Genomic DNA, 24,578 nt, shown 5'->3' with positions numbered 1-24,578 from the left:
AGCAAACCAGATCGAAGTGGCTACTACAATGAAGATGACCTCCAGGTATGGAAGGATAGATGCCTGCGGAGGGACGCAGAGGTGAAATAGATGGCAAACAAGTTGGCAGACCTGCAATCGATCGTCAACTTTATGATGCAAAATAACGTCATGCAGCCACCATACCCGCTGCAGGACACGCCGATGCCAGCAGCCAATGCCCAGAAGCAAGGGCAAAAAGCAATTCCAGAAGCCCCCCAGCACAACGGGAGCGAAAGACATTCTCACCGACCTTCCAGGGAGGTCGGACGAAGGGAGCCAAGAAGAGAAGAATCACGAAGGACGCAACATGCAAAGGAGGCAGACCCTAGAGGACATCGGCATGTTCAGGGGCAGGCACTGTACTTCGACACAACTCATGGAGAAGGGTCGAAAAGGGCTCACCACGAGGCCGAGAGTAGTATACCGAAGAGACTGAAGTCGAAAAATAGCCGAGCTCCTGGGCGGAGCAAAGAAGATTTAAGAGATTACCTCAAGAGGAAGTAGCAGAATGCCGAAGCTGAGGTAAGATCCCCAGATAAGCCGAGGACACCATTCTCGGTGGAATTGGACAGGTTCGAGGCACCAAAGAGATTCAATATGCCGAGGTTTCAAATATATGATGGCAAGTCAGACCCCAACTTCCACGTCGGACTATATTTGAACTCAATGGCGTTGTATAGTGGGAACGAGCCGTTGCTCTGCAAAGTATTCCCCTCATCCTTTGGGGAGATTGCATCAGATTGGTTCCATAAACTACTGAAGGGAAGCGTGAAGACTTGGGAAGGCCTGGCCGAGATGTTTGTGGCCCGGTTCGTGACAAATAAGCTACAGCCATTAAGGGTGGACGCATTGATGGCCTTGAGGATCAGTAAGGATGAAGGCCTTAAGGCCTATGCAAAAAGATACTATGAGGTATTCAACCAAATACCAGAATGTAATCAAGAAGTAGCGATCATATCATTCATGAATGGCCTAAAAGACAATTGTCTGCTACGGAAATCTTTGGCAAAAACTTTGCCAAAAGCATGGAAGAGCTCATGGCAAGAATCGAGAAGTATGCCAGAACCGAAGAAGACACATCGGCGAATAGGGAGATAAAACAGGAGAAAAAGAATGGCTCGCCGAAGCGAGGCTGAGGTAACAATGGAACGAGCAGGCAAGAGGCAAAACTAAGGGCCACACAAGCAGTAACAATCATGTTCCGGATCCCAATTCCCAAAGTCCTGGATCAAATTCGAAACCAGCCCTATGTAACAGCGCCCGCGTGGGCCTCGTGCTACAGTTCGGACTCGATTTGTGTCACGGTTCTAAATCTGAACCAAAGAGTCCAAATCCGGCAAATCGTTTTGAGAAACAGATTTTTGAAAAAGTAGTGCCAAACATGGACTGCTTTGCCAGATACAGAGTCGCCACCTAAATATTTTAAAATGGGGAAATTTAGGAAACCCTGACTCGGTGCCGAAGGCCACATATCCGTCATCACCGGAGTTGTCTCGGCTCGGGAGCTTGGGTACGATCGGGGAAGGTCAGCTATGAGCACCCCCTTTCGCCCGGTCCGAAGACCGGCCTCTACTAACCGTGATATCCGTTTTTGAAAACTTTATGTGTTCTTAAACCAATTGTTAGCCTAAAATTACTATGTTATGCGCACAGCAAACAAGTATAGACTAGATTGCCTAATTTGGAAATAAACATTGCATATCCGTTCGGTTTGAAAATGCTTTGGAATTTGCTACTCGCAAGTAGGCTAAAATGCGGATTTCAACGAGTCTTTCCAACTCAAACAATCCAACCTTCACCCACAGGCATTCAAAACAGTTTAACACATAAGCATCTAGCCACATGTTAAGCATGCTGTCATGGCAACATTCACACTCATGCGATATGCTAAAGCGGAAATACTTACATAGTACTCCATGCCAAAACAAAGAACTTGTTAGCAAACATGCATGATCCAAGTCCATGTTAAAAATGGCTAATGCAACACATGCAAAGATGCAATCTAAACAGGCTCGGCTAACCCTAAAATGGCATATGAAATGCTACAGGTAACATGTATTCAATTTGGAATTGAAAAGTACAATGTAGTTTGTATGATGTACCGAGCCCGGTGCATGTCAACAAATGCATGAATGCACGCATGCATAGCATAAGGTATGCTAAAATAAATGTGCCCTAATCTACCATCATAAGCAGGTAAATAAAAGGGAGAAAGAAGTGGGGGTTGGAAGACATACACACACGCACCCACACTTATTACAAGTTTGCCCTCGCTCGGAGGAACCGAATAAATATTACAAATTAATTAACTACGCAAGCTAATTAAATGTTACAAATTGCCTAATTTAATTAACAAATTAAAATAGACTAAGAAAAGCAGTAAACGCCTCGGGAAACGCGCCGCCATGCATAGGCTGCCTCTGTTTTCCTTCCTTCACTCCTCTGGAGGCTGTCAAAGTCTCAGGGATGCCTCTCAGGACACTGGGGGATATCATCGGCTGACCAGAATTTCCACCGGCAGTGTTGTATGATCATCGGCACCAAATGAAGTTGTCGGCAGAGAAGTTGTTGCCGGCCGGCACCTTACACTGCCGGTCGGCAGAGTATTCCTGCAGAACCTGCAACCCACAGCAACAGAGGACAAGGCAAAGCATGGCAGCACATTTCAAGGCATATATGCACCAACCATGTCTCTTATCATTGTAATGACTCAAAGGGACATGTGTCTCGGTTCTCGGACCACCAATCACGCATTTCCATGCATGATGGCCCAAAGAACCAAGTATGCAACTTTGATTTCAAATGCATGCAAACCAAATCAAACCAAACAAGGCCCAATTCCTATCATCAAGTCAAGGAACAAGGCATGCATGTAAGATGCAATGCAACCTAAGCATGCAAGCTAAGGATGCAACATGGCATGGTGACAAGCTTATGCAAGCATACAAGCATACATATGGCAATGTAAACTAATGCTAAGGTGGTCTTATACATGAATTAGGCAGCTCTAATAAGGCCTAAAACAGTGGCCATAATGCTAAGTGCATGAAGGCAAATGACATGCAAACATGCATAGATACATGGTCCAAGACTTAAGCGTAATGAAGCAACTTTTCGACGCATTTGAAAGGCACAAACATGGACAATTTTCATGCAAATTTCAGAGGCGATAGGTGATGCAAAACAGCCCCGAAACATAACGAAACAACACTCAACGCATGGAATGAATCCCGAAATGCAAAATTAGGCACATGAAATGGCTTACAGCTATACAAAGCATGCATAATATGGACATGGAGCATGAAGAAAGAAGCAAGGCAGCCCTAAGATAAGCCTTTTTACAGTTTATGGCATGGCCAAACAGCAAGCAAAGATGGGGCTAAAATGGCATACAAAAACGGCCCTAAACATGCGATTATGAAGCAACTCACAGCTGCTAACTCCAAATAGGTTAGGACCCTTCAACAACGTTGAAGAGGGACCCAAAATATGCACATTTACAGAACTGTAAAAGCCCCAAAAACAAACATGGGTAGGGCTAAGCTCTTATGCAAGAAATGGGCCAAAAGGTGGCCAAAGAAGCAAGTATGCAAAACATTCATCAAACAGCCAAAGACCCTTAATAAAACATGACAAGGGGGTCAAAATATGGCTGTTTTTAGTTCGGACCAAAGTCCAAAAACAGCAACATCAGGGGCTGCCAAGGCATGCAAAAATGGGACCAAAAAGAGAATATAAAGGCAAGTATAACATGGAGGTCCGAAACAGTGTTGAGCCCTTCTTCAATGTTGAAGAAGGGCTCAAAATAAGCCTATCTACAGTTTAATACATGCCCAAAAACAGATTACACATAGGCCAAAAATAACATGCAAGATTAGGGCCTAAAGGAGAGATAAAGAAGGAAGTGCTAGCTACTATCCTCAAACAGCAAGAGGTCCTCAATCAAACATGAAGAGGACCTCAAAATATGATGATTTGAAGTTTGGGTCGGAGCCCAAAGATGTAACCACAAGGAGCAAAGATATAGGCCAAAAAAATGCACAAAAGAGGGAAAATGAGACTCACCCTTGTAGAACCAATCTTTAGCAACCTTTGGACTGAGTTTGGGAGCTTTTAACCTCTGGAGGACAGCCTCAAGCTGCTGGAATGGGCATTGGATGCCTTGTGCTATGAGTTGATGAAGAAATGGCCCAAGAACAAAGGTGTTTGATGGTTGAATGAGAGAGATATGGAGAGAGATGGAGGTTTGTATGTATGTATATCAGATATATGTGGTATATCTCTGGTTTTTCTTGCCTCAAATCTCTAACCTAAACAAAGGAGGAGGAGAGGTGCTTATATAAGCAATGCTAAGCTTCTAAGATTGGCTTCAAAGGGGCCAAGGGGTTCAAGGGGGGTGCAAGGCTTCTAGAGGAAGCTAAAACAGCTGGCCAAGCTTCTCCAAGAAGCTTGGCCAAAAGGTTCAAGCTTCTAGAAGGTTAAGGGGTTCAAAGGCTCACAAGGTGCAAAACAAACACACATGCACGTGGGGGATTGATTCTGTGCATTCCAGCTGGCACAGCTGGAATCCACTCAATCTGCAGAATGCTCCGGAAGGTCGTCGGCTAGCAAAAATTGCTGGTCAGCAAAATAAAGTGCCGGTGGATGGCCAGTAAGGTCAAAAAACTGCCGGTTGGTGTCCAAATTGAAGCCCCAGAAGTTAGCTTTCCAATGGCGCAAACCTTACATCAAAATTCCTCCTGTGCAAAAAGTTATGCCCTTTTCCGTGAAGCCGCGCAGATTCGATCCAACCGGGATGATGCCCGACTTCAACTGATCATATCTCCCCCACCCGGACTTGGCTCTAGGAGATTCTTGAGTGAAAAATCAAGTCCTGGAAGTAAGCTTTCCGATGGTGGTGGCCCCATAGCTAAACTCCAAGTGTACAGACAGATAAGCCCGATTCAGCGAGGGCTGCTCGACTCGCTTCTACCCGGATTCATGCCGAACTTCTCCCAAGCTAGTTTTCTCCTCTCCTTTCCTCTTTTCTTCAACTCCAAAACCCTAAACAAAGTGTTTTGAAAGATTTGCCTCTCTTCTAGCCGAAGAAACTGATTCTTTGCCCTGCACATCTCTCAACACCGAGCAAACCATCAGTAGTGCCCAAGTCTTAAGGGCGGTCAAAAATGGGGTGTCTACACCCTATTTCAGAATGCCAGAAAGGACTCCAGGAGAGTTCGTGGGAAGAAACATTGGTAGGCATTGTGCCTACCACAATACAGATGGACATACGACTCAGGGTTGCAGAGCCCTAAAAACATATTTGGAAGACCTGGTAAGACAAGGACATCTGAGAGACCTTGTTGATGAAACCAGAACAAAAGAACGGGCGAGATTGTCTCAAGCACCAGTAGCCCCACCTCCCCCAGCACAATAGCCACAGGCAGGAGGACCTCAGGTAATCAACGTAATCCACTCAAAGGTCAACGAAAATGAAATCCGAGGAGAAACCCAGAAGGTAAAACACCTATAACATGTCTATCAAGTCGGAGAGAAAAGACATCAAGCAGAACAGTACCAGGGACCGATGGTAACCTTCACTGAAGCCGACCTAGAGATGGTCCAGCACCCGCATAATGATGCCTTAGTAGTATCCCTCCAGGTTGGGGAGTGCCAAGTGAAACGCATCCTGATTGACCAAGGAAGCTCTTGTGACATCATGTACATCCGATGTTACAAGGAGCTCGGCCTTCACCCATATGACATGGAACGATCCAACGGCCCAATGGTCGGGTTCAATAGAACGCTGACATAGCCACTAGGAACAGTAAGCTTGAAGGTGCAGGCTGGCACAAGGAAAATCAAGATAGAATTCACCGTCATCGACACACCCTCCCCTTACAATATCATCTTGGGAAGACCATGGTTGCATGCGATGGGGGCAGTTCCCTCAACATTACATCAACTGTTGCGATTCCCAACAGAGCATGGGATAGAAAAAGTCAGGGGTGATTAGCTGCAGGCAAAAAGTTACTCCATGGCAGCAATGAAGTCTACTTGCAGCGTTCGAGAGCTAGAAAAGGCAGAAATTGAGGAAGAGGACGTAGAAGTCCTAGAAGACGTCGGCAAGGAGCCAGCCGAGAAGAGCGAAGAGGCACTAAAGAAAATCCTCGTCCAGGATGGGGATGAAGAACTTTTATGCAAAATTCAAGATCAAGAACTACTTCTCAACACCAAGTTTTCCCCAAAGCAATGAGCAAGCAGAGGCATCCAACAAAGTAATCTTGGATGGCATAAAGAAGAGGCTGCAGGCAGCAAAAGGAAAATGGGTAGACGAACTGCCCAATGTACTCTGGGCATATCGGACTACGTCGAGAAGATCAACTGGGGAAACCCCTTTGCCATGGCTTATGGCACAGAAGCAGTCATTCCACTGGAGATCGGCATCCCTGGAATCAGAACCCAAGGGGTAGAAAACGGAACTAATGATGTTCTTTTAGCCCGAGAGCTAGATCTTCTGGAAGAACGAAGGGAGAAAGCTGCAGTTCAGCTTGCAGCATACCAACAACAGCTTGCCAGAGCATACAACAAGAAGGTCAATCCAAGAGAATTTCAGAGTGGTGACCTCATCCTAAGGAAAGTTGTCGACAACAAGAAGGATCCCAGAGAGGGCAAGCTTGGCCCAAATTGGGAAGGATCCTACAAGATCATCTCGGTACTGGGAAATGTGGCATACCGGCTTGAAGATAAAGAGGGCAAAGAATTACCAAGATCTTGGAACACTTGTAATTTGAAATTTTTCTATCATTAGAATTCCTTTGTTCCTTGGCCATTTGCCGAAATAAATAAATAAAGATTCAGTTCTGTTTTCAAGATACTTGACATTGTCTCTAGAATACATGTATAATGCGAACCCAAGTGAAACTCAGGCTCACATTAGGGGGTAGAGGGAAGAGAAAAGTATTGCTTAACACTTGTTGAAACTTGTGGACAATTTACAAGTTAAGTTAAGCCGAGATCATTGTTTAACACTTGTTGAAATTTGTGGACAATTTACAAGTTGGTTAAACCGAAAAGTATTGCTTAACACTTGTTGAAATTTGTGGACAATTTACAAGTTAAGTTAAGCCGAGATCATTGTTTAACACTTGTTGAAATTTGTGGACAATTTACAAGTTGGTTAAACCAAAAAGTATTGCTTAACACTCGTTGAAATTTGTGGACAATTTACAAGTTAAAGTTAAGCCAAAGACATTGTTTAACACTTGTTGAAATTTGTGGACAATTTACAAGTCGAGTTAAACCAGCATGATATTCAGCACTTGTTAAGATTAAAACCGAGAAGGTTATGTATCCGAGGTGTGTCACCCCGAGAAGATTTTACAAAGTGGAAAGAATATGTAAAAGATGTGCAGAATATTCTAAGTATAGAATAGCCCCAGAACAGCCAAAAAACAAAAGACTTAGAGCTAAGGCTCCTCTCCTCCAAATTGTTGAATTTGAAGATCAGATACCACCTCGGCCTCCTTCTCTGCCGTTATCTCGGCGTCAATTTCTTGGAGAGTTTCTTCAACAGTCTTGACCTCAGAAGGGATGTCGACTGGTGCGATGTCGGGAAGAGCTTTTTGGACAACCTCATCGCCTTCTTCATCATAAGTCAAGTCTAGGACTTGCTTATTCTGAAGAGGGGACTTGGCCCTATCAGCATCTTTTGATTTTCTAATCAAAGCCTCGTCCTCTTCCTCCTCGGGCTCATCCTCAGCATCAGATTCGCCGACATCTTCACTTGGAGTTGGGGCTAGAGGAAATGGCAAGGGAATGCCATCGGCCTTCCACAATGGAGAGTTATCAGGAACATTAAGCTTTTTAAGAAGGGACATCCAACCAAGGGTGAAACCCTTGTTGCATGCCTCCTTCACTTGTTTTTCATAGGCCTCAGTAACGTCGACCATACCCTGTGAGTACGCTTTTTCGTCAGCGTCTTTGATTTCAGCTTCTTTGGTGGCCAGGGCCTCCTGAAGCTCTTTTTCAGCTTGGGCCATTTTTTCCTCAGCCTCTCTCCTTTGCGATTCGGCCACCTTCCTAATAGCCTCAGCAGCCTCAGCCTTTTCTTCGGCTTCGGTCTGAGCCTTGGTGGCTTCCTTAGCTTGGTCTTCCAGCTTCTTCATTTTTGACTAGAGGCCTTTGTTGGTCTTTTGGAGGCTGGAGACCTCCCTCTTCATCTCGGCAAGCCTCTCCCTGTTCTCAAAAGACTGCATTGAGAAAGAGTGGGCATGCTGGATGGCCTGAAAGAAAACAGAGGTATTAAAGAATATTCAAAGTGTGAAATAAAGAGAAAGAAAAATTTACCAAGTAGAAGACGTTTACCTGAACAGAGTGCTATAACATTAAGGCATAGTTCTCATACTCGCTATACTAGGCGTTCCGCTCCAGGTCACCTGGGAGAAGTAGAGCGGTACTGAGTGCAACGCCAACATTGATATCGTCGGCGCTGTCACTGGCCATTACGGGCTTATCCTCTAGGGTGATTTCGGGAGCCTAGGGGGCATCTAGTTTCTTTGACCCCGAAATCGTTGCAGATGACCTCGGCCTTTTTGATTTAGAGGATTCGGAATGAGGTACTTCGGCAGACCTCTTCGAAGGGACAGAGGTAGTTTTCTGACTTGGAGCCAGTTTTGGGGCTGGCAAAGTGTCCTCAGTCTCAACCTGAGTCACTTTCACCTTCGGTTGAACTTTCTTAATTCTTTTTGGTTTTGCTGGAGGTTGGGTTTGTGTTGGTTGTTCGTCAATGGATGATGGAATGTTGGCTAGGAAGTCTTTAGCAACTGGCTTTGCACGACCCATCTCAACTGTAAGAACAAGACGTTGGCGACGCTTTCTTTGGGATGGTGGAATGAGGTATGGAGCCGAGATCGACGGCTGTTCTGCTGGATCAGAGGTTGATCCTTGGTCTGTTCGTAATGTTGATGCAACTGGAAGAGTTGTAGCAAAGGAAGGAGATAGGCCAAAAATCTTCTTCTTCTTTTTCCCGGGGACATCGAGGAGAGCTGATTTGTATGTTAGGATGAAGTTGAGAAATAGGGGTGCCTTTCGCTTCTGAACTAGCAGGTCCAGTAATTTCTTTAAATCCTTGCTGGGAACAAAGGATTGGCGAAATTTTTTTGGCGGCTAAGGAAGAACTGCAAAAATAAAGACAAAGCAGACATTAGGAAACAGATAAAGTATACAAGACTTTAAAAGTAAAACAAGTATGAATGTAGGGCTCTTACCATTACCCTCTGTAAAGACTGATCGTGGGAGAAGGAAGAGGTGGAGGTCTTCATCTGGGGCAAACTCCCAGTTCCCCGAGGTAATGAAATAATCGTCACCAGCTCCCTTGTTGGAGTCTGGGAGGTCGGTTACAATTTTGAATTCTGTGGACCTGGGCTTAAGGTAATAAATGTAGCCTTTTTCTTTCAAGTTAAGGCCACACATGGTATAGCAATATTGGATGTCGGCAAGGGTGATCCTAGCGTTTTCCTGTTTAGCTAGGGCTATAATACCATTGATCACTCGGTAAGAATTGATGGCCAGTTACATAGGGTTCAACTTATAGTGATGGAGGACCTCACGAAACAGAATGTTTAGTGAAAACTGAAGTCCACACTCGATAAAGGCGACTACGGGGAAAGGCATGGAGTCGGCAGTGGGCATGATGGAGTCATCATCCCTAGCCAACCTCAAATGGATGTCGGCTGGGATCTCAAACTCCTGTCTAAAGTATTCTAGTTTGGAGGAGGTGCTTACCCTATGTTTCCACATACCCATGATATCGGCTTAATCGTAGAAGGTGGGTCTCACAAGATGTTTTTGAAAGGTTATTGGGACCTCGGCAAACAATAAGGTAGGTGCAGGTTTCAGTTTTTTCCTAAGTTATGGGTTCTACAGAAAAATCCCAGACCTAAATCTATGGAAACACGGATTGAAAGCAAGAATCTGGAAAAGATGCAAAAAACAGAAAACAAAAACGAAGTTTCAGAAACAAGAACTAAGATGGGCTATCAAGAACATGAAGAATACAAGAGTATATGACCAAGAACAGTGGCAAAAGTGCAAAGAAATGGTGAAACAGTGCGTGTGTGCAAAATGTGGGCAAAGGCAAAATCATGGATGAATGCATTCAGATGTACGATTTATGAATTAAAAAAGCTCAAAACAGTACAGTAATGGCGACAGCAAAAAAAGAAGAAACATCAAGGAATTGAAAACGAAAAGAACAGTAGCTTACCAGAAAAAGGGAAGCCGGAAAGGAATTTGCCGATGTCCTACGACGGTTGCAGGAGCAGAAGACTGGTGGAAATCTCGCCGGAAGGGGTGAACGGAGAAGGTTGCAAAGCTTTAGAAGCTTGAGCGATAGAGAGTTTTGAAAGCTAGAGAGAGATAGCAGGAGATTCGAATGAAAAAGTGAAGAGACAGAAAAAAGGGAAAAAAAATTTGATTAAACAGAAACGGTGGCAAAAGCAATCAATACGCCTAGAAGAACGAGGGCGTCAGACGGCGCACATGAAGAAAGGGGCGGCTAACAGGCGCGTCACGTGTACGGACCAGTAAGAGGGAAACGCGTGGCTAAAACGGTTGGGTTCAAGTGCATGACAGCTCATGCGCGTGAGAAGGTCCTTAAAAATCTTGATTTTTTAGAGAAAGTATGTCGGCCTGAAATGAATGATCTCGGCTGTCAAATTTTAAGCCGATTTACTGGAAGAAAATACAGATATAAGTTCCATTACCTCAGAATGCCGAGGTAATAGAACCTAGGGAGCAGTTGTGGGGATGTATTTTCTGAATACCAACACGTGGCAAGGTGACGCCGACGTGTCAGCCGAGGTGCCACGTGTCTTGGTTGTGACGCTGAGGTTATCTCGGCAAGGCCGAGGGTATCTCCGAAGATATTGGAATCCGAGATAAATGGATAAGGGGCAAGAGTCCTAGAGTAAAGAGGAAACTTTGCTAAGATAAGGATAAAGCTCTTAGGGAGTTTATCTTTATCTCTTGTGAAATCCAAAGTAAGCACTGAATGGGAGTCCATAGAAGTCAGGCTTCTAGTGGGACTAGGTTTATATTGGCTATAAAAAAGAAGCACCCCCATGGGTCAAAGGTACGCTTTTTATGTTTAAGCTTGTGAGTTTAGCACTTGATTATCTTTTAGAGATATACTGACTTGATCGTCGGTGTACCCCGGAGACTTCTCTTTCTGTTGCAGGTTAGCTAGAAGCCATCTATTCTGCCAGTACTTTTCCAGCTGATTACTAGGCGGACAGTGTAGTCAGAAAATCACTCACACAGTTAAAGATTAGTTTTTTTGACTTTTTTTATTTTTTAAATATATATATATATATAAGTAAAGAGTAAATGTGATCTGAAAAAACAAAACAAAAAAATTTAAGAAAGCTAAAAAAGCGAAAGTTGCCAAAATTTGTCTTGTTCTCTTATATTAGGTGTAACCCAATCAACTACAAGTAACTTTTATTTAGTGGGACTCAAATGCCCCTATTAAACCCTGATTAAATGGGTTTGGTTTATTCAAAATAAGTTGTCTAGCAATTTATAGTGTTTTTGCTTCTTGTTAGAATTTAAACTCAATTATTAAAAACTAGTTATTGTTGCCACGCAAGGCTTCTGTCAATACTATTATATATATCCATGCTCAATTATTAAAAACTAGTTATTGTTGCCACGCAAGGCTTCTGTCAATACTATTATATATATCCATGCTTATAGTTCTTTTCTAATCACCCATGCCATAAACAGCAAAATGAGAGCAATTATTAGAGAATTGATACTTAATTAGTATAAAGGAATTTAGATAGTAAATTATGTTACATACCAACTAACTGAGATATAAATAATATACTTGTTAGGTATCATAAATTTATAATCAAATCAATTATTATAAAATTTTAAAAATTAAATCAAATTGTGAAACATTTAAAATTGAATTAAAACCAAAATGTCAGTTCCACAATTTCATTGAACACCATATTGTTAACTAGTTTCAAATATATGGGAAATTCTAGTTCCACACTTAATTGTCTCAATCCACATCATTTCTCAACACACACACTTTATAATTTAATTATTAATTAATTTTTTATTCCACACACTAATTGTATCAATTATACCCTTCACTTCAAAGTGAAAACTCACAGTGAAGAACTTTGCTTTATTGAAGACACCATTAAAGACCTCCATTGACAACACCATTGAAGAGGCTCCATTGAATGATCATTACTATTAGTTGTGGCCTTTAAATAAACCGTTGAATGATCGTTGGGAGGGGAAAATGTTGAAGATGAAGACACACAATTAATGTGACGTTCCCAAAAGATATGAAAATCTGCTAAAAATGGTTTTATGGTTTGCAAGAAAAAGGGATTTTAAACTACCCACTTGCCCTCTTTCTTTGCATGATAAAAAAGAGAAAAGAGGCATTCATTGTGGGCATTCCAAAGAAAGAAAAAATATAAAATAAAATAATAAGTAAGAGAAGAGTACAGGGGGAAAAAAAGGAAAAAGAAATAGTGAATAAAAGAAAAAAATAATTGAAGAATGCAGATTGAGGAAGGGATTCTATTAATAAAAATAGAACAAAATAAAAATAAAAATATAGAGCAGTTTCAAGTTTTATTTCTGTCTTTTCTTTTTCTTTTTCTTTTTCTTTTTCTTTTTCTTTTTTGTCTTTGAGAATTTCTATACTATTTTGTGAAATCTGTCTCGAGTGTTTATTTTACATAGATAAATCCCAATGAGTGCATTCATAATTTTTCTGAATCCAAATGTTGAGTTGTTTATTTCTTGCTTGAGTTTGAACTTCGTTTGCAACTTTTCCATATCAAAATCAAGCAAAAATTGTGGAACTAATACGAAAACGATATAAATAATAGAGCATAAACCTAGAGATTAAAACAATATGAGAATTGTTTTGAGAGTTTTGTTTTGCAAGCAATAGAGGACTATTGAATGTGTAACAAGTAATATGACAACAATGGAAAAATTAGGATTTGCTTTTTTTAAACTCAAAAGGTATACATTGAGATTTTTTTGTTCTTAAAAGATGTGTACAGAGAATTTTTTTATATAATATTATAGATGTTGCTGGATATCTATTATGGTCATTTTTATTTAGGATATAATTGTCATTAAATTAATATTTCATTAAGTGTGTGCCCTAAGCTAACTAGATGTGTGAAAACAGAATTTTTCTAAATATATATGTATATACTATATATAATAAAAGTGATAAATTATATAAAGTACTCGGGTCATAAGTCCAATTTTGAAAATTTAACTTCAAACTGTAGTCTTTTAGGGTCAAAAGAGTAATAAAAATTTGAATGATCATATTACTCCTACTGATTTGTCTAATTGTCCACTGATCACATGACATTTATTTATTTATCCACGTTACTTATTTGTCTATCTAATATGCCTATTTGACCATATCACTACCACCATCAGCTACTAGCTACTACTATTTGTCGTGACTATCGAGCATGAAAATAAAAAATAATTTTTTTTATCAAATAATTTCATTAATCCTATTTTTATCACTAAAATAAAATAATTATTGAATGTAATACCATACGCACTCAAAAAACTAATTTTTTCACAAATTTCTCCAATTATATAATTATTTAAAAAAATTAATAAATACACTACAACAAAATGCACATTTGGCGACGAATTTTTTAGTCGCCAAAAGTGCAATTTTTAGTCGCCAAATTCTTTGCCCGACTAAATATTTTGGTCGCTAGACTGGTCGCGGAACACTTGTCGGGGAAGGTATTGGCGACTAAATATTTTTTAGTCGCCAAAAGTCCTATAAATGGCGACTAACATTTTTAGTCACCTAAAATAAAATTTTAGTCACCAAAAATCTTATTTTCCGCTACTAAAACTTTGGTCGCCAAAACTTGAAGTACCTATGGCGACCAAAGTTTTAGTCGCCAAAGGGTTTTTTCATCTTTTTATTTTTTTATTTTTTTCATTTTATTTTTTTTAGCTACTAAATTCTTAGTCGCCTAAAGTCAGCTTTTATTTTAGCTACTAAATATTTAGTAGTCAAAAGTTTTTTTCCATTTTATTTTTATTTTTAGCTACCAAATATTTAGTAGCCAAAAGTTTTTTTCCATTTTATAAATAAAATTATCTATATACTGATAAAATTAGCAACCATTTCACAACACACACACATTTCACTTTCAACCATTAAAAAAAAAAAAAAAAAAAAAAAAAAATCATATTTAACATCAAATTAATATTTCCAAAAAAAATTCTATACAAATCAAGTATAATCCAATCTCAAAAATATAATTCCATACATAACAGAGGATTAAACAAAATTAATATCTAATCAGGCTGCTCTCAAAAAAACTCATTGACTAAAACTCATCCTTCAATTATAAATTCAGCTGATGTGTGACGGATGTTAAATTTTGCGCTTTTGTGTGGCTTTGCATTACTGCAGGATTATCCCTCCCTCCCCAACAACCTTTGTTTACTTAACTTCTGAACTTCGTCGACCCTCTTTAGACGCCCAAACCCCTTCTTCAAGTAAGGGACAATATACTTTATCATATCATTTTTGGACATTTTGATATGATTTCCGGACACACTGATGTACTTGACTCTCCCAGCTCTGTCCAAGGTCTTCAAGCCAATCCAGTCCTCAATGCAAAAGCTTTGTCTGCACACTGATGTGCTAGTGCAATGCTCAAATTAAGGCTTTGGGTAGCAAGTAGGAGCTTTTGCTGATTGCACAGTTGTTGTTGGCTGGCTTATAGAAACAAACACTTCTGGTAGAGATTTGAATGTCAGGATAGTTACACAAGACAACAAAGATTCTAGTCTGACACTCAAAGCTCTGTTTTCTTCAAACTACCTGACAGCAATGCCTCTTTGTAATCTGAATTGGCCTAAAGTGGTTCAGGTTAGTAATTTAACAAAATCTCCAAGACATGGAGAGCAAGAAGCAGAAGTAGATGAATTTCTGAAGCGAAACATGAGCTAATCAAATGATTTGCCTGATCATTACATAAGCATCAGGTTCCTCAACTTACTGAACTGTTGCTTGCAAGTTGAATTCCTCTGATGAGGGAGTTCATTATTAAGCATTGGAAGAAAGCTCTACATTTTTATAGATATTCAACGATATTCTGGAGAGAAACAATAATGATTCTGATAGTCAGGCCTCAATCAGATATGACAGCAAACAAAGTAAAGTTATACCAAAGTATAAAATAAAGAATGCACAACAATTTACATAAATGGAGCAAATGCATCAAAATAAAGATGATGATCTACAATTTATAGAAAAATTCATAAACCTAACACAACAAATGCATAATACATGAACATAACAACCGAGTTACATCAACAACAAACAGAATCCAGGTTACAATAACAAGTATGGAGTAATGAGCCACACAACTCCTAAATTCAACAAGTGAACAAAAAAGATGCACACTTGTTTCAATAAAAATGGTAGTTACTAGAGAAAGATAAAATGCCTCACATTCCTCAGAGAAAGATCCTTTTCTCTAGCAAGTGCCAGTATTCTTCCAAGTGTTCCAACATCAATGTGAGGGCATTCATTCTTCAGTAGGTCCTTGTGAATTTTGATATTGACACCGCCATGGAAAACAGCAACCTTGATATCTGGAAAATAAGTGTTGAACCTCTCAAACTCATGGCAGATCTGCAGTAATGATAAACACCAAAAAGAAAGAAAACTAATAAGATAGAAATTGGATTGTCTATGCATACATATATGTCTGTGTGAGTTGTTTGAGGAAGAGAGAGTAATAGATGAGGGTTTAAGCCCTACGATTTAGATACATGCCTAGTAAGCTAATTCCCTTGTATGACATAAAACAAGGGCACCAACTTGACCTGCAACAGGCTCAATTTGCTGCAATGTTGACAGAACAAAAACAGCAGTTTTTCCCATCCCAGATTTCGCTTGACATATGACATCCAAGAAGCTAATCGTCAAAAAATAAAAAATAAATATTGGAAGATGAAAGAAATGAGAAAAAACAATAGGCAGCTACCCAGACCATGATTTTAAGACAATATTAAGTATAATGTGTCAACATATTCAATACCAGCAAATAACAACAATAATAATCACTATCTATTTAAAAATAAGCCATAATATCTAAAACTTACCAAAGTGAAACTAAGTAATAGGAGATCCACGACAACCACAACCAGAAAGTACAAAGCTTATGCGTTTCAATTACAGATGCTCATCTTTCTTTAATCTAAATTCTACAAAAGCCTAAGAAGACAGCTAGACATCAACAGATGGATGAACATAACATTATGACCAAAACTGAAAGAATAAAAGAAAAACAAAATTAATAGTTATTCTAAGACATAAAAAATCTATTTATGAATTTGAATGACTATATGAATAAATATCTTGCCTTCAGATGGATGCTCAAATCCAGAGTCCACAATAGCCCGCAGAAGCTCTAGCTTTAAAAAAAAATCTCTGAATCCGGAGCTGTGAATTCCGACATAGCCCCTACAAAAAATAAATAAATAGGAGAACGAATTAGAAATTTATAGTATATGATAACATTTATCCAGACTGAAACATAACACGATAAGATTTATAAAGATTAGAACATCACTGGAGAAAGATGCAGACTTGACAATTTATACTAGAGCAAAGCATCTACAAAAAAACAACTTAAAAGAAAAATGCAATTTTCTTGTGACAAACTGTGACAATCTTTTCGAAAATGAAAAACCAAAAAAAAAAAAATTAAGTGGATAAAGATAATCAAATGCATCAAATTGAAAGGGAATAAATCGAAAGCTACCACGATGATAAAGATTGATGTGTGTATATAGTATGTATGTATTGATTTTTAAGATCAATAGTGAAAATCAAAAGGACCAATCAGATCTTTAAGATCCCCACAAGAAACCTCTGAATATTTTGAGAGAGAAAGAGAGAAAGCATACGCGAGACGGAGCATCAATGGAGCAGAGTTCATCTCAGCGATGAAGCCTCTGGATCTCACAGCGGTGGATCTGTGAAGATCGGCGGAGGAGGAGGAGGCGGCGGCGTGAGAAGGAGGTGCTCCGGTTTCCGTCGAAGGCGAAGAAGAGCGGCAGTGAGAGAGGGAGGGGAGAGGAGTAGTGGAGACGGGGAGAGAAAGGGAGAGGGATGCCGAATAGAGAGAGAGAGAGAGAGAGAGAGAGAGAGAGAGAGGCGCAGATTATTTTAGGGTTTGGTTTGGTACAAAATATATATATATTATTTTATACAATTGATGACTAAAATACATAATGGTCGCCAATTACTTATATGTTACACCATTAGCGATAAAAATCTTTAGTTGCCAATTACTTTTATAAATCCCTCAAATTTAAATTAAAAATGTCTCCCTCCAATTTTTTATTTTTTGGCGACCAAACTAATTTTTGGTCACTGAAAATATGTTTTGGCGACTAAACTTTTAGTCGCCAAAGATAGTTTTTTTTTTTTAATTTTACATTTGGCGACTAAATATTTTAGTAGCCAATACCTAATATACGGCGACTAAACTAATTTTTGGTCGCTGAAAATATGTTTTGGCGACTAAACTTTTGGTCGCCAAAAGATAAAAAATAAATTATTAATTTTACATTCGGTGACTAAATATTTTAGTAGCCAAAACTCAATATACGGCGACTAAATTTTTTTTTTTGTCGCCAATTCTAGTATTTTTAGCGACTAAATTATTTTTAGTCGCCAATAATCAATATATTCCGACTAAAAAAATCTAGTAGCTAAAATTTATACTTTTGGCGACCAAAAAAAAGTTTTAGTCACCAATTCTAACACTTTTGGCGACTAAATTTATTTTAGTCGCCAATTTTAGTCGCCAAAGATGTATTTTGTTGTAGTGATACTTTTAGAATATATAAACTATATTTTTAGTTCAGATAAGCTATACAAATATCTAAAAGGCTATTTTTTGGCTTTTTAGATTAAAATTTACAAAAAGACATAATAGATTAAAATAGTCAATAAAATAAAATATCACATCAAATCTATAATCATTTCACTTTTTTCCTCACAAATATCATATCTAACTACAAAAAAATCCGACTATCTTCCCAAATACAAAATTTTAACCTATTAAAATAACTAAAAACTAAAATAGCAACTTTCCAAATACATAACTTATATATATGATATTAAAATAATAATAAATACAACATAATTGATATAAATAAAGGCAAACTTCACTTTACCCCCTATGGTTTTAGCCATTTGCGAATTACCCCCTGACGTTCGAATATCACCACATAACCCCCCTGTGGTTGATAGACTAAAACACACACTAACTTTTGTTAACAGAAGTTGTAAATTGACAATTATACCATCATCTTCATTTTGTTCTTCTCTCTCTCTCTCTCTCTCTCTCTCCAATTCAAAGGAAACCCAGTTCTCTCTCTCTCTCTCTCTTCATTTTAAACTTTTGCATAATCAGCAACTTGTGACTCTAATCTTCTATTATTTTATTTTTTTAGTCAATAATAATCGTACGAGTATGAAATAATCTTCTCGTATAATCCTGTTGATCAAGTTTGCGCTCCTCCAAACGTCGTCACTTTACTTCCTAAAGACACAAACGTGAGCTAGCCGGTGGGTGTGTGTCAGATACCTCTCTGATGCCTAAGTGAGCAAATAGACAATAGACAAAAAGTTATGTGTTTCTAAGAGTCAAAATTGTGATACCTATACATAGGTCCTGCTATGAGCTTTTATAGACTCTGCCTGGCACAATCCTAGTAGGATTCTAACTCTCCTTATAAGAGTCCTCCTAGGAATCACACACTCTACTCACTACCAACCAAGTGAGATGGTTTGCACAATCCTAGTAGGACTCTACTATCCTTAGCAGAGTCCTCCTAGGATTCTCATGCCCAAGGATGATGTTTATCCTTAAAACACCCTCATCACTGCAAGCAAGTGAGATGGTCATTCCCTCATGCTCGGTTATACATTCCTGGCCGAGCTGCCTTATCTCGGTCCCCTGCCATTCGGACCGATAGATCGGATGCCAATCTATCGAATGCCACCCTACCGAGCTATACATAGCTCAGCCCTCGTCATTGATGTTACCTCGGTTTGCTACAGAACTTCCTTTAAACAGCTAGATCCAAGCCTCAGTGTCACAGCTGACCAACCTGGCCCAAGACCGAGTTATCAACCTCTATTCCGAGCTATCAACCTCTATTCTGGCCCATAGCCCGGCTCTTAGTACGGCCTAATATTCAGAACAATGCTTCCTAGCTCGGCCCAATTTGGCTATACAAATTACCCTCTCAATAATCATCTCTGAATCAACACAGGAAACATGAAAGAAATCAAAAGACTAATCAAAATAATGTTAATTTGAAAGAAATCATGAAAAAAAAAAAACCCAAATCAAAAGCCTAATTTTTTACCCAAAAATATATTTAAATAAATCAAGAATAGATGGCTCTGAAGTGGCTGGGGTTATAGATGAGGTTCTCCACTTCGCTGGAGATCGACATGCCATACGGAGGGAATTTCAGTTCTCTTCAATCAAAAAAAAAAATTTAAATGGGTTTGGATTTGTATATGTATACAAATATATATATATATATATATATATATATGTATGTATAGTAGGAATTTCAGTTCTCTTTAATCAAAAAAAAATTAAAATTAAAATAGGCTTGGATTTGTATATGTATACAAATATATATATATATATATATATATGTATGTATATGTATATGTATGGGAGGAATTTTAATTCTCTTCAATCAAAAAAAAAATTAAAATGGGTTTGGATTTGTATATGTATTTGTACATGATCAAGAAAAATATATATGTATATATCTATGCATACATGATCAAAAATGTGTTTGTTCAAAGTTGTGTTTGTTCAATTGATTAGAGGTGTGTTTGTTCATCCTATGAGAGAGGATGGATATGGGTGGTGGTTTGAGGGGAGGAGAGAGAGAGGAGAGAGTGTCACGACCCAAACCCGCTCCTAAGGGTTTAGCATCGTAACCGGCCAGTAATCCGTGATTACCAGAGGCCTGCTTAACAGTAATAACAATTATACAATAGGAGGGGCCGGCGGAAGCCTGTAAATATTAAAACATAATGTCCAAAGAGCTGTGAGGACTTAAATGCACAAACAACTTATATATATATATATATATACCAATACAGACATAAGAACAAGTCCATATTCAATATATATGTAAAAACTGAAGTCCAAAACACGTCTAAGTACAAAATAAAAGACATGTTGGAGAATTAAATCCCAAAGCCAAAACAAAGCCTTGACAATAACGGTTTGAAACCTCGTGGTGAGGCACAGTAGGTTGGCTTGACAAAACGAAATTAGGCTAACGCCGCTAACTTTGCTCCAGTGCTTGACCACCTACATATATACAATAAACTGTGAGCTAAAGCCCAGTGAATAACATTAACGTAAAGGGGTTAGTGAACGAATTCCAAATACAATATCCGTAAAACAAATCATATCACAATCAATCATATCAGTCTCATATCAGAACATAATATAATGGTACATCTCACAGAACATATCACATATCGTCTTCGGACTAGAGTAATCAGTTCCAGATACTGATTAAACACATATCACCACAATAAAGTGGCTAACGAGATCTCGTATCACATATACATCATGGACCCGCATTTACATGTCGTCCCCCATGACTTGGGACTATCTGCGGATGCCATAATAGATTCACAAATAGGACATTCGTTCACATAATCAAGATAGCATCTCAAGAAACCATAGCTTATCGATAACAATTAAAACATAATTTATATCAACATATCTTTACAAAAATGTTACTCACAGTGGGTTAAGTCGATATACGGCCTCAGATGCCCACCTATATAAATCACATAATAAAAACACAATAGAAACACCATTTAATATTCATTTCATTTTAATTCAACTCTCTTTATGTGTTTCTAGTTTATTCCATGACTATGAGAGTCCAATTGGTGCCTAAGAATACTTAGAATGTCATGAGGATGTAATTATGCATTTAAAAGAGTTAGTCAAAAATTGCTGAAAATAGGGTCCTCGCTCGAGCACCACTTTGGTCGCTCGAGCAGACTGTAAAATTTTGAAACACTTTTGGGAGCTCGATTTTCACGCTCGAACAAAACTTTCCACGCTCGAGCGGACAGTGTGAATTCTGGAATTTCCAGAATTGTAATTCAAGTTTAGATTTGATATTCAAGGCCTCAAAACATGTATTTTGGTACACAAATATGGAGAATCAATATATAATTCAGTAGACACTCTCAATTAGAAATCATTTATTCAAAATCATGCTCCAATTGTCCAAATTTAGTTTTAATTCATTTTCTTTATATTAACCCACAATATTAAAATATGAATTAGACTTTCCAAACTCTTGAAATTACATTACATGCGTGGATTAAAAATCTAATTATAAAATCAAAACTTTAGGATTAATTCCAAATTTCCATAAACTTGATTTTCTTAAAACATTTCATTTATCTCTTCAAAATATGAACTTGAATGGCTCAATTCCCTTAAAAACTCATGTAACACAAGAAAATACTACAAAATCTAATCAAAACAATTAATTTTTCAAATTAATTTCTACAACTATGAGTCTACTTAATTTCTTACTTAAAACCTTATTTCTTACAAAATCCATGAGACTAATTCTATTGATTCATAATGCACGGAGGATTATCTAAAACATGAAATTAAAGTTATAAAACTCTTAAAAAAATATTTGCATGTGTGAAATTAGGATCAAATTCAAACCAATTACATCCAAAATTTCTTTAATTCAATATTAAGTTCAAAATGTTCATGAATTCATATTACCCCAAAACTTGCTCTTCTTATACCCAAACATGGAACTAATCCTTCAAATCTTTTAAACATCTAAGATGCATGTACAATTAGAGTATTGAGACTTGCAAAGTTTGTTCATGCATGCAAAAATTTGACACAAATTCATGCATGGTATTCCAAAATCAAACCCAAAATAATTAATTCCTAAATTTATTCCATAACCATCTAATTTAATTCCATCATCTTCTTGTTAATACTCTTTTAATTACATGAAATTGAGCCAAACTCATCTTTAATTCCAAGTGTGATACAAGGATTTCTACAAAAAAATCAAGGTTGAAACCCTTACCTTTAACCTTCAATGGCTGAATTTCTTTTTAATTCCTTGAGTTCCCTCTCTTATCCTCATTTAGATCTCTTAAACCCATTCCTCCAAAGCTTTTTCCAGCATAAGGTTGGACTTCTCTCTCTCACTCTCTCTCTCTCGGTTCTTCTCTCCCTCTCCGAACCATATTCAACAAAACAGTTTTTGAAGAAGAAAAGAGTAAGCCCATTTCTTCACTTGAAATTGGCACCACGTATACACAAACCCACTTCTTGATTCAACACTATTCACACGTGCACAAGATTCCAATACTAAAAGATTAGAAGGCTCTAAAATTAACTAAATTACTAATTTATGCATTGACTTAATTAACCCCGCTTTTGTCTTAACTAATTATAATTAACACTTGATTAGTACATAATTTAATTAATCACAACTAATCAAAATCCCACATAATTTACTCAGTCTAATTTGACTTCCATTAAAGCCCAATTAATTATATTTAATCTTTACCATTCTGAATCTGATTTTTAATCAGACTCCCAAAAGGCTCCAAATATCAAATTAAACTTATTTCCATCCTCAATTTTAGTTTCTTAAATCATTTATGCCTTCAATTCCTAATCAGACTCAAAATTTTCGTCAATAAATTACATATTCAAATTGGGTACACCATAAATAAATTTAATTCATAATAATCACAATTCTCAATCCTCATAATTTAATTAATTTAATTAACTCTAATTTGGACCTAATTAATCGAATCTCAATTTTTCTAAATTGAATCGAATATTTAATTAAACTTCCAAATGGGTCCGTAATTAAGATTAAATTGATTCAACTTCTTAACTTCACTTCCTTACGTCATTTGGACCCTTAATTTCTAATTTCAAATTAAATCTTCAATAAAATCATATATGAATCAATCTCCATGATTTTCATAAATCCCAGATTAAATTATGATAATTGGCAATTAAATCCCAAATCTCCTTAATTAATTAAGTGCTAATTGTTATACGTAATGGGGTCGTTACACAGAGAGAGAGAGAGAGAGAGAGAGAGAGAGAGAAGAGATGAAGAAAAAGAAGATTGAAAATAGAATGGCATCTTTTGTAAATTTGAAGAGGTATAAAAGATATTTTCGTCATAAAAATGGACTCACTTTCTATAGAGGCGTGTGACTTTCACATTTTATTATTTTAAATAGAAAAGTTAACTATGCGTTTTAGTCCATTAATTATAAAAAATTATATGATAATTTCCGAATACTGCACCAGATCCAAACTACAGATGACTAAAATGAAGTTTGCGAAGTTTGCCCTATAAATAACACAAGAGAAGAGGGTGATAGCTGCGATTACAGTGCCAAAACCGCTTTTTCATAATGGCTCATGCACCACCACGTGGATTTTGATCCCTTCGAAATAGGAATGGCAATGGGGGCAATCGGGGTGGATATTAATTCTCCATCCCCATTTTCCTATAATAAATTTTTCTCATTCTCCATTTTCCATTCCCCATAGGTACCATCCTTCCCATTTTTTAATGGGCATGAATTTTCCCCAATCCACTTTAATCCCCTTTTTTTTATTTTTTATATTTAATGTTAACAACCACTTTTTTTTTCTTTTTTTTTCTTTTTTTAAAAGTTCACAACAAAAACTAAATATACCTTCAATCTTTTTTCTTTCTTTTTTAATATATTTAATGTTAACAATTTTTTTTTATTTATTTTTTTATTTTTTATTTATTTTTTTTTTTTTTAAGGTTCCCAACAAAAGTTAAATATACCTTCAATCTTTTTTCTTTCTTTTTTAATATATTTAATGTTAACAATTTTTTTTTTTATTTATTTTTTTTTAAGGTTCACAACAAAAGTTAAATTATCTTCAATCTTTTTTTTATCTTTTTTAATATATTTAATGTTAACAATTTTTTTTTTTTTTTTTAAGGTTCACAACAAAAGTTAAATATACCTTCAATCTTTTTTCTTTCTTTTTTAATATATTTCATGTTAACAACCTTCTTGTTTTTCTTTTGTCTTTTTTTTATAAAGGTTTTAGCTAAATATACCTTCAATCTTTTTTCTTTCTTTTTTAATATATTTAATGTTAACAACTTATTTTTTTATTTATTTTTTTATTTTTTTAAGGTTCACAACAAAAGCTAAATATACATTCAATCTTATTTTATTTTATTTGGTTCAACAACAAAATCAAATACACATTAATTAATTAATTAAAAAGTTTGTTTTATAATAATCAAATATATAATTTTGAGACAATCAAAAAGTTTGTTGGAAGAAAGTGTTATAAGACTCATATTAAATTGCATCAGGGCATAAACAAGGAATTGTT

The 24,578-nt window shown here is 37.3% G+C and overlaps 1 protein-coding gene across 9 annotated transcripts; it reads right to left on the bottom strand.

Moving 5' to 3' along the window:
• Positions 1-14,276: 14,276 nt before the first annotated feature.
• On the bottom strand, positions 14,277-22,446 carry LOC114258027 (DEAD-box ATP-dependent RNA helicase 15). Of its 9 annotated transcripts, none has more exons than XR_014336420.1 (6): positions 22,246-22,446; positions 20,911-20,946; positions 20,386-20,465; positions 16,467-16,567; positions 15,551-15,733; positions 14,277-15,191 (listed from the first exon to the last, which is right to left on the bottom strand). XR_014336420.1 is itself a non-coding variant. In XM_082879882.1 (5 exons), exons 1-5 carry the CDS (start codon positions 17,043-17,045, stop codon positions 15,171-15,173), a joined length of 429 nt encoding a protein of 142 aa, XP_082736008.1. In that variant the 5' UTR covers positions 17,046-17,282; the 3' UTR covers positions 14,277-15,170. The 9 variants fall into 9 exon arrangements, 2 of the variants coding, with proteins under 2 accessions (XP_082736008.1, XP_028053672.2); XR_014336417.1 differs by lacking the exons at positions 20,386-20,465; positions 20,911-20,946; positions 22,246-22,446 and adding exons at positions 15,928-16,019; positions 17,014-17,282 and having other exon boundaries at positions 14,277-14,951; positions 15,096-15,191; XR_014336422.1 differs by lacking the exon at positions 20,911-20,946.
• Positions 22,447-24,578: the final 2,132 nt, after the last annotated feature.

Source organism: Camellia sinensis, chromosome 7 (genome assembly GCF_055761805.1).
Source record: "Camellia sinensis isolate YWXY chromosome 7, ASM5576180v1, whole genome shotgun sequence".
Classification (NCBI taxonomy): domain Eukaryota; kingdom Viridiplantae; phylum Streptophyta; class Magnoliopsida; order Ericales; family Theaceae; genus Camellia; species Camellia sinensis.
Note: the sequence above shows the minus strand (reverse complement) of the source record. Positions and strands in the feature narration are given on the sequence as shown.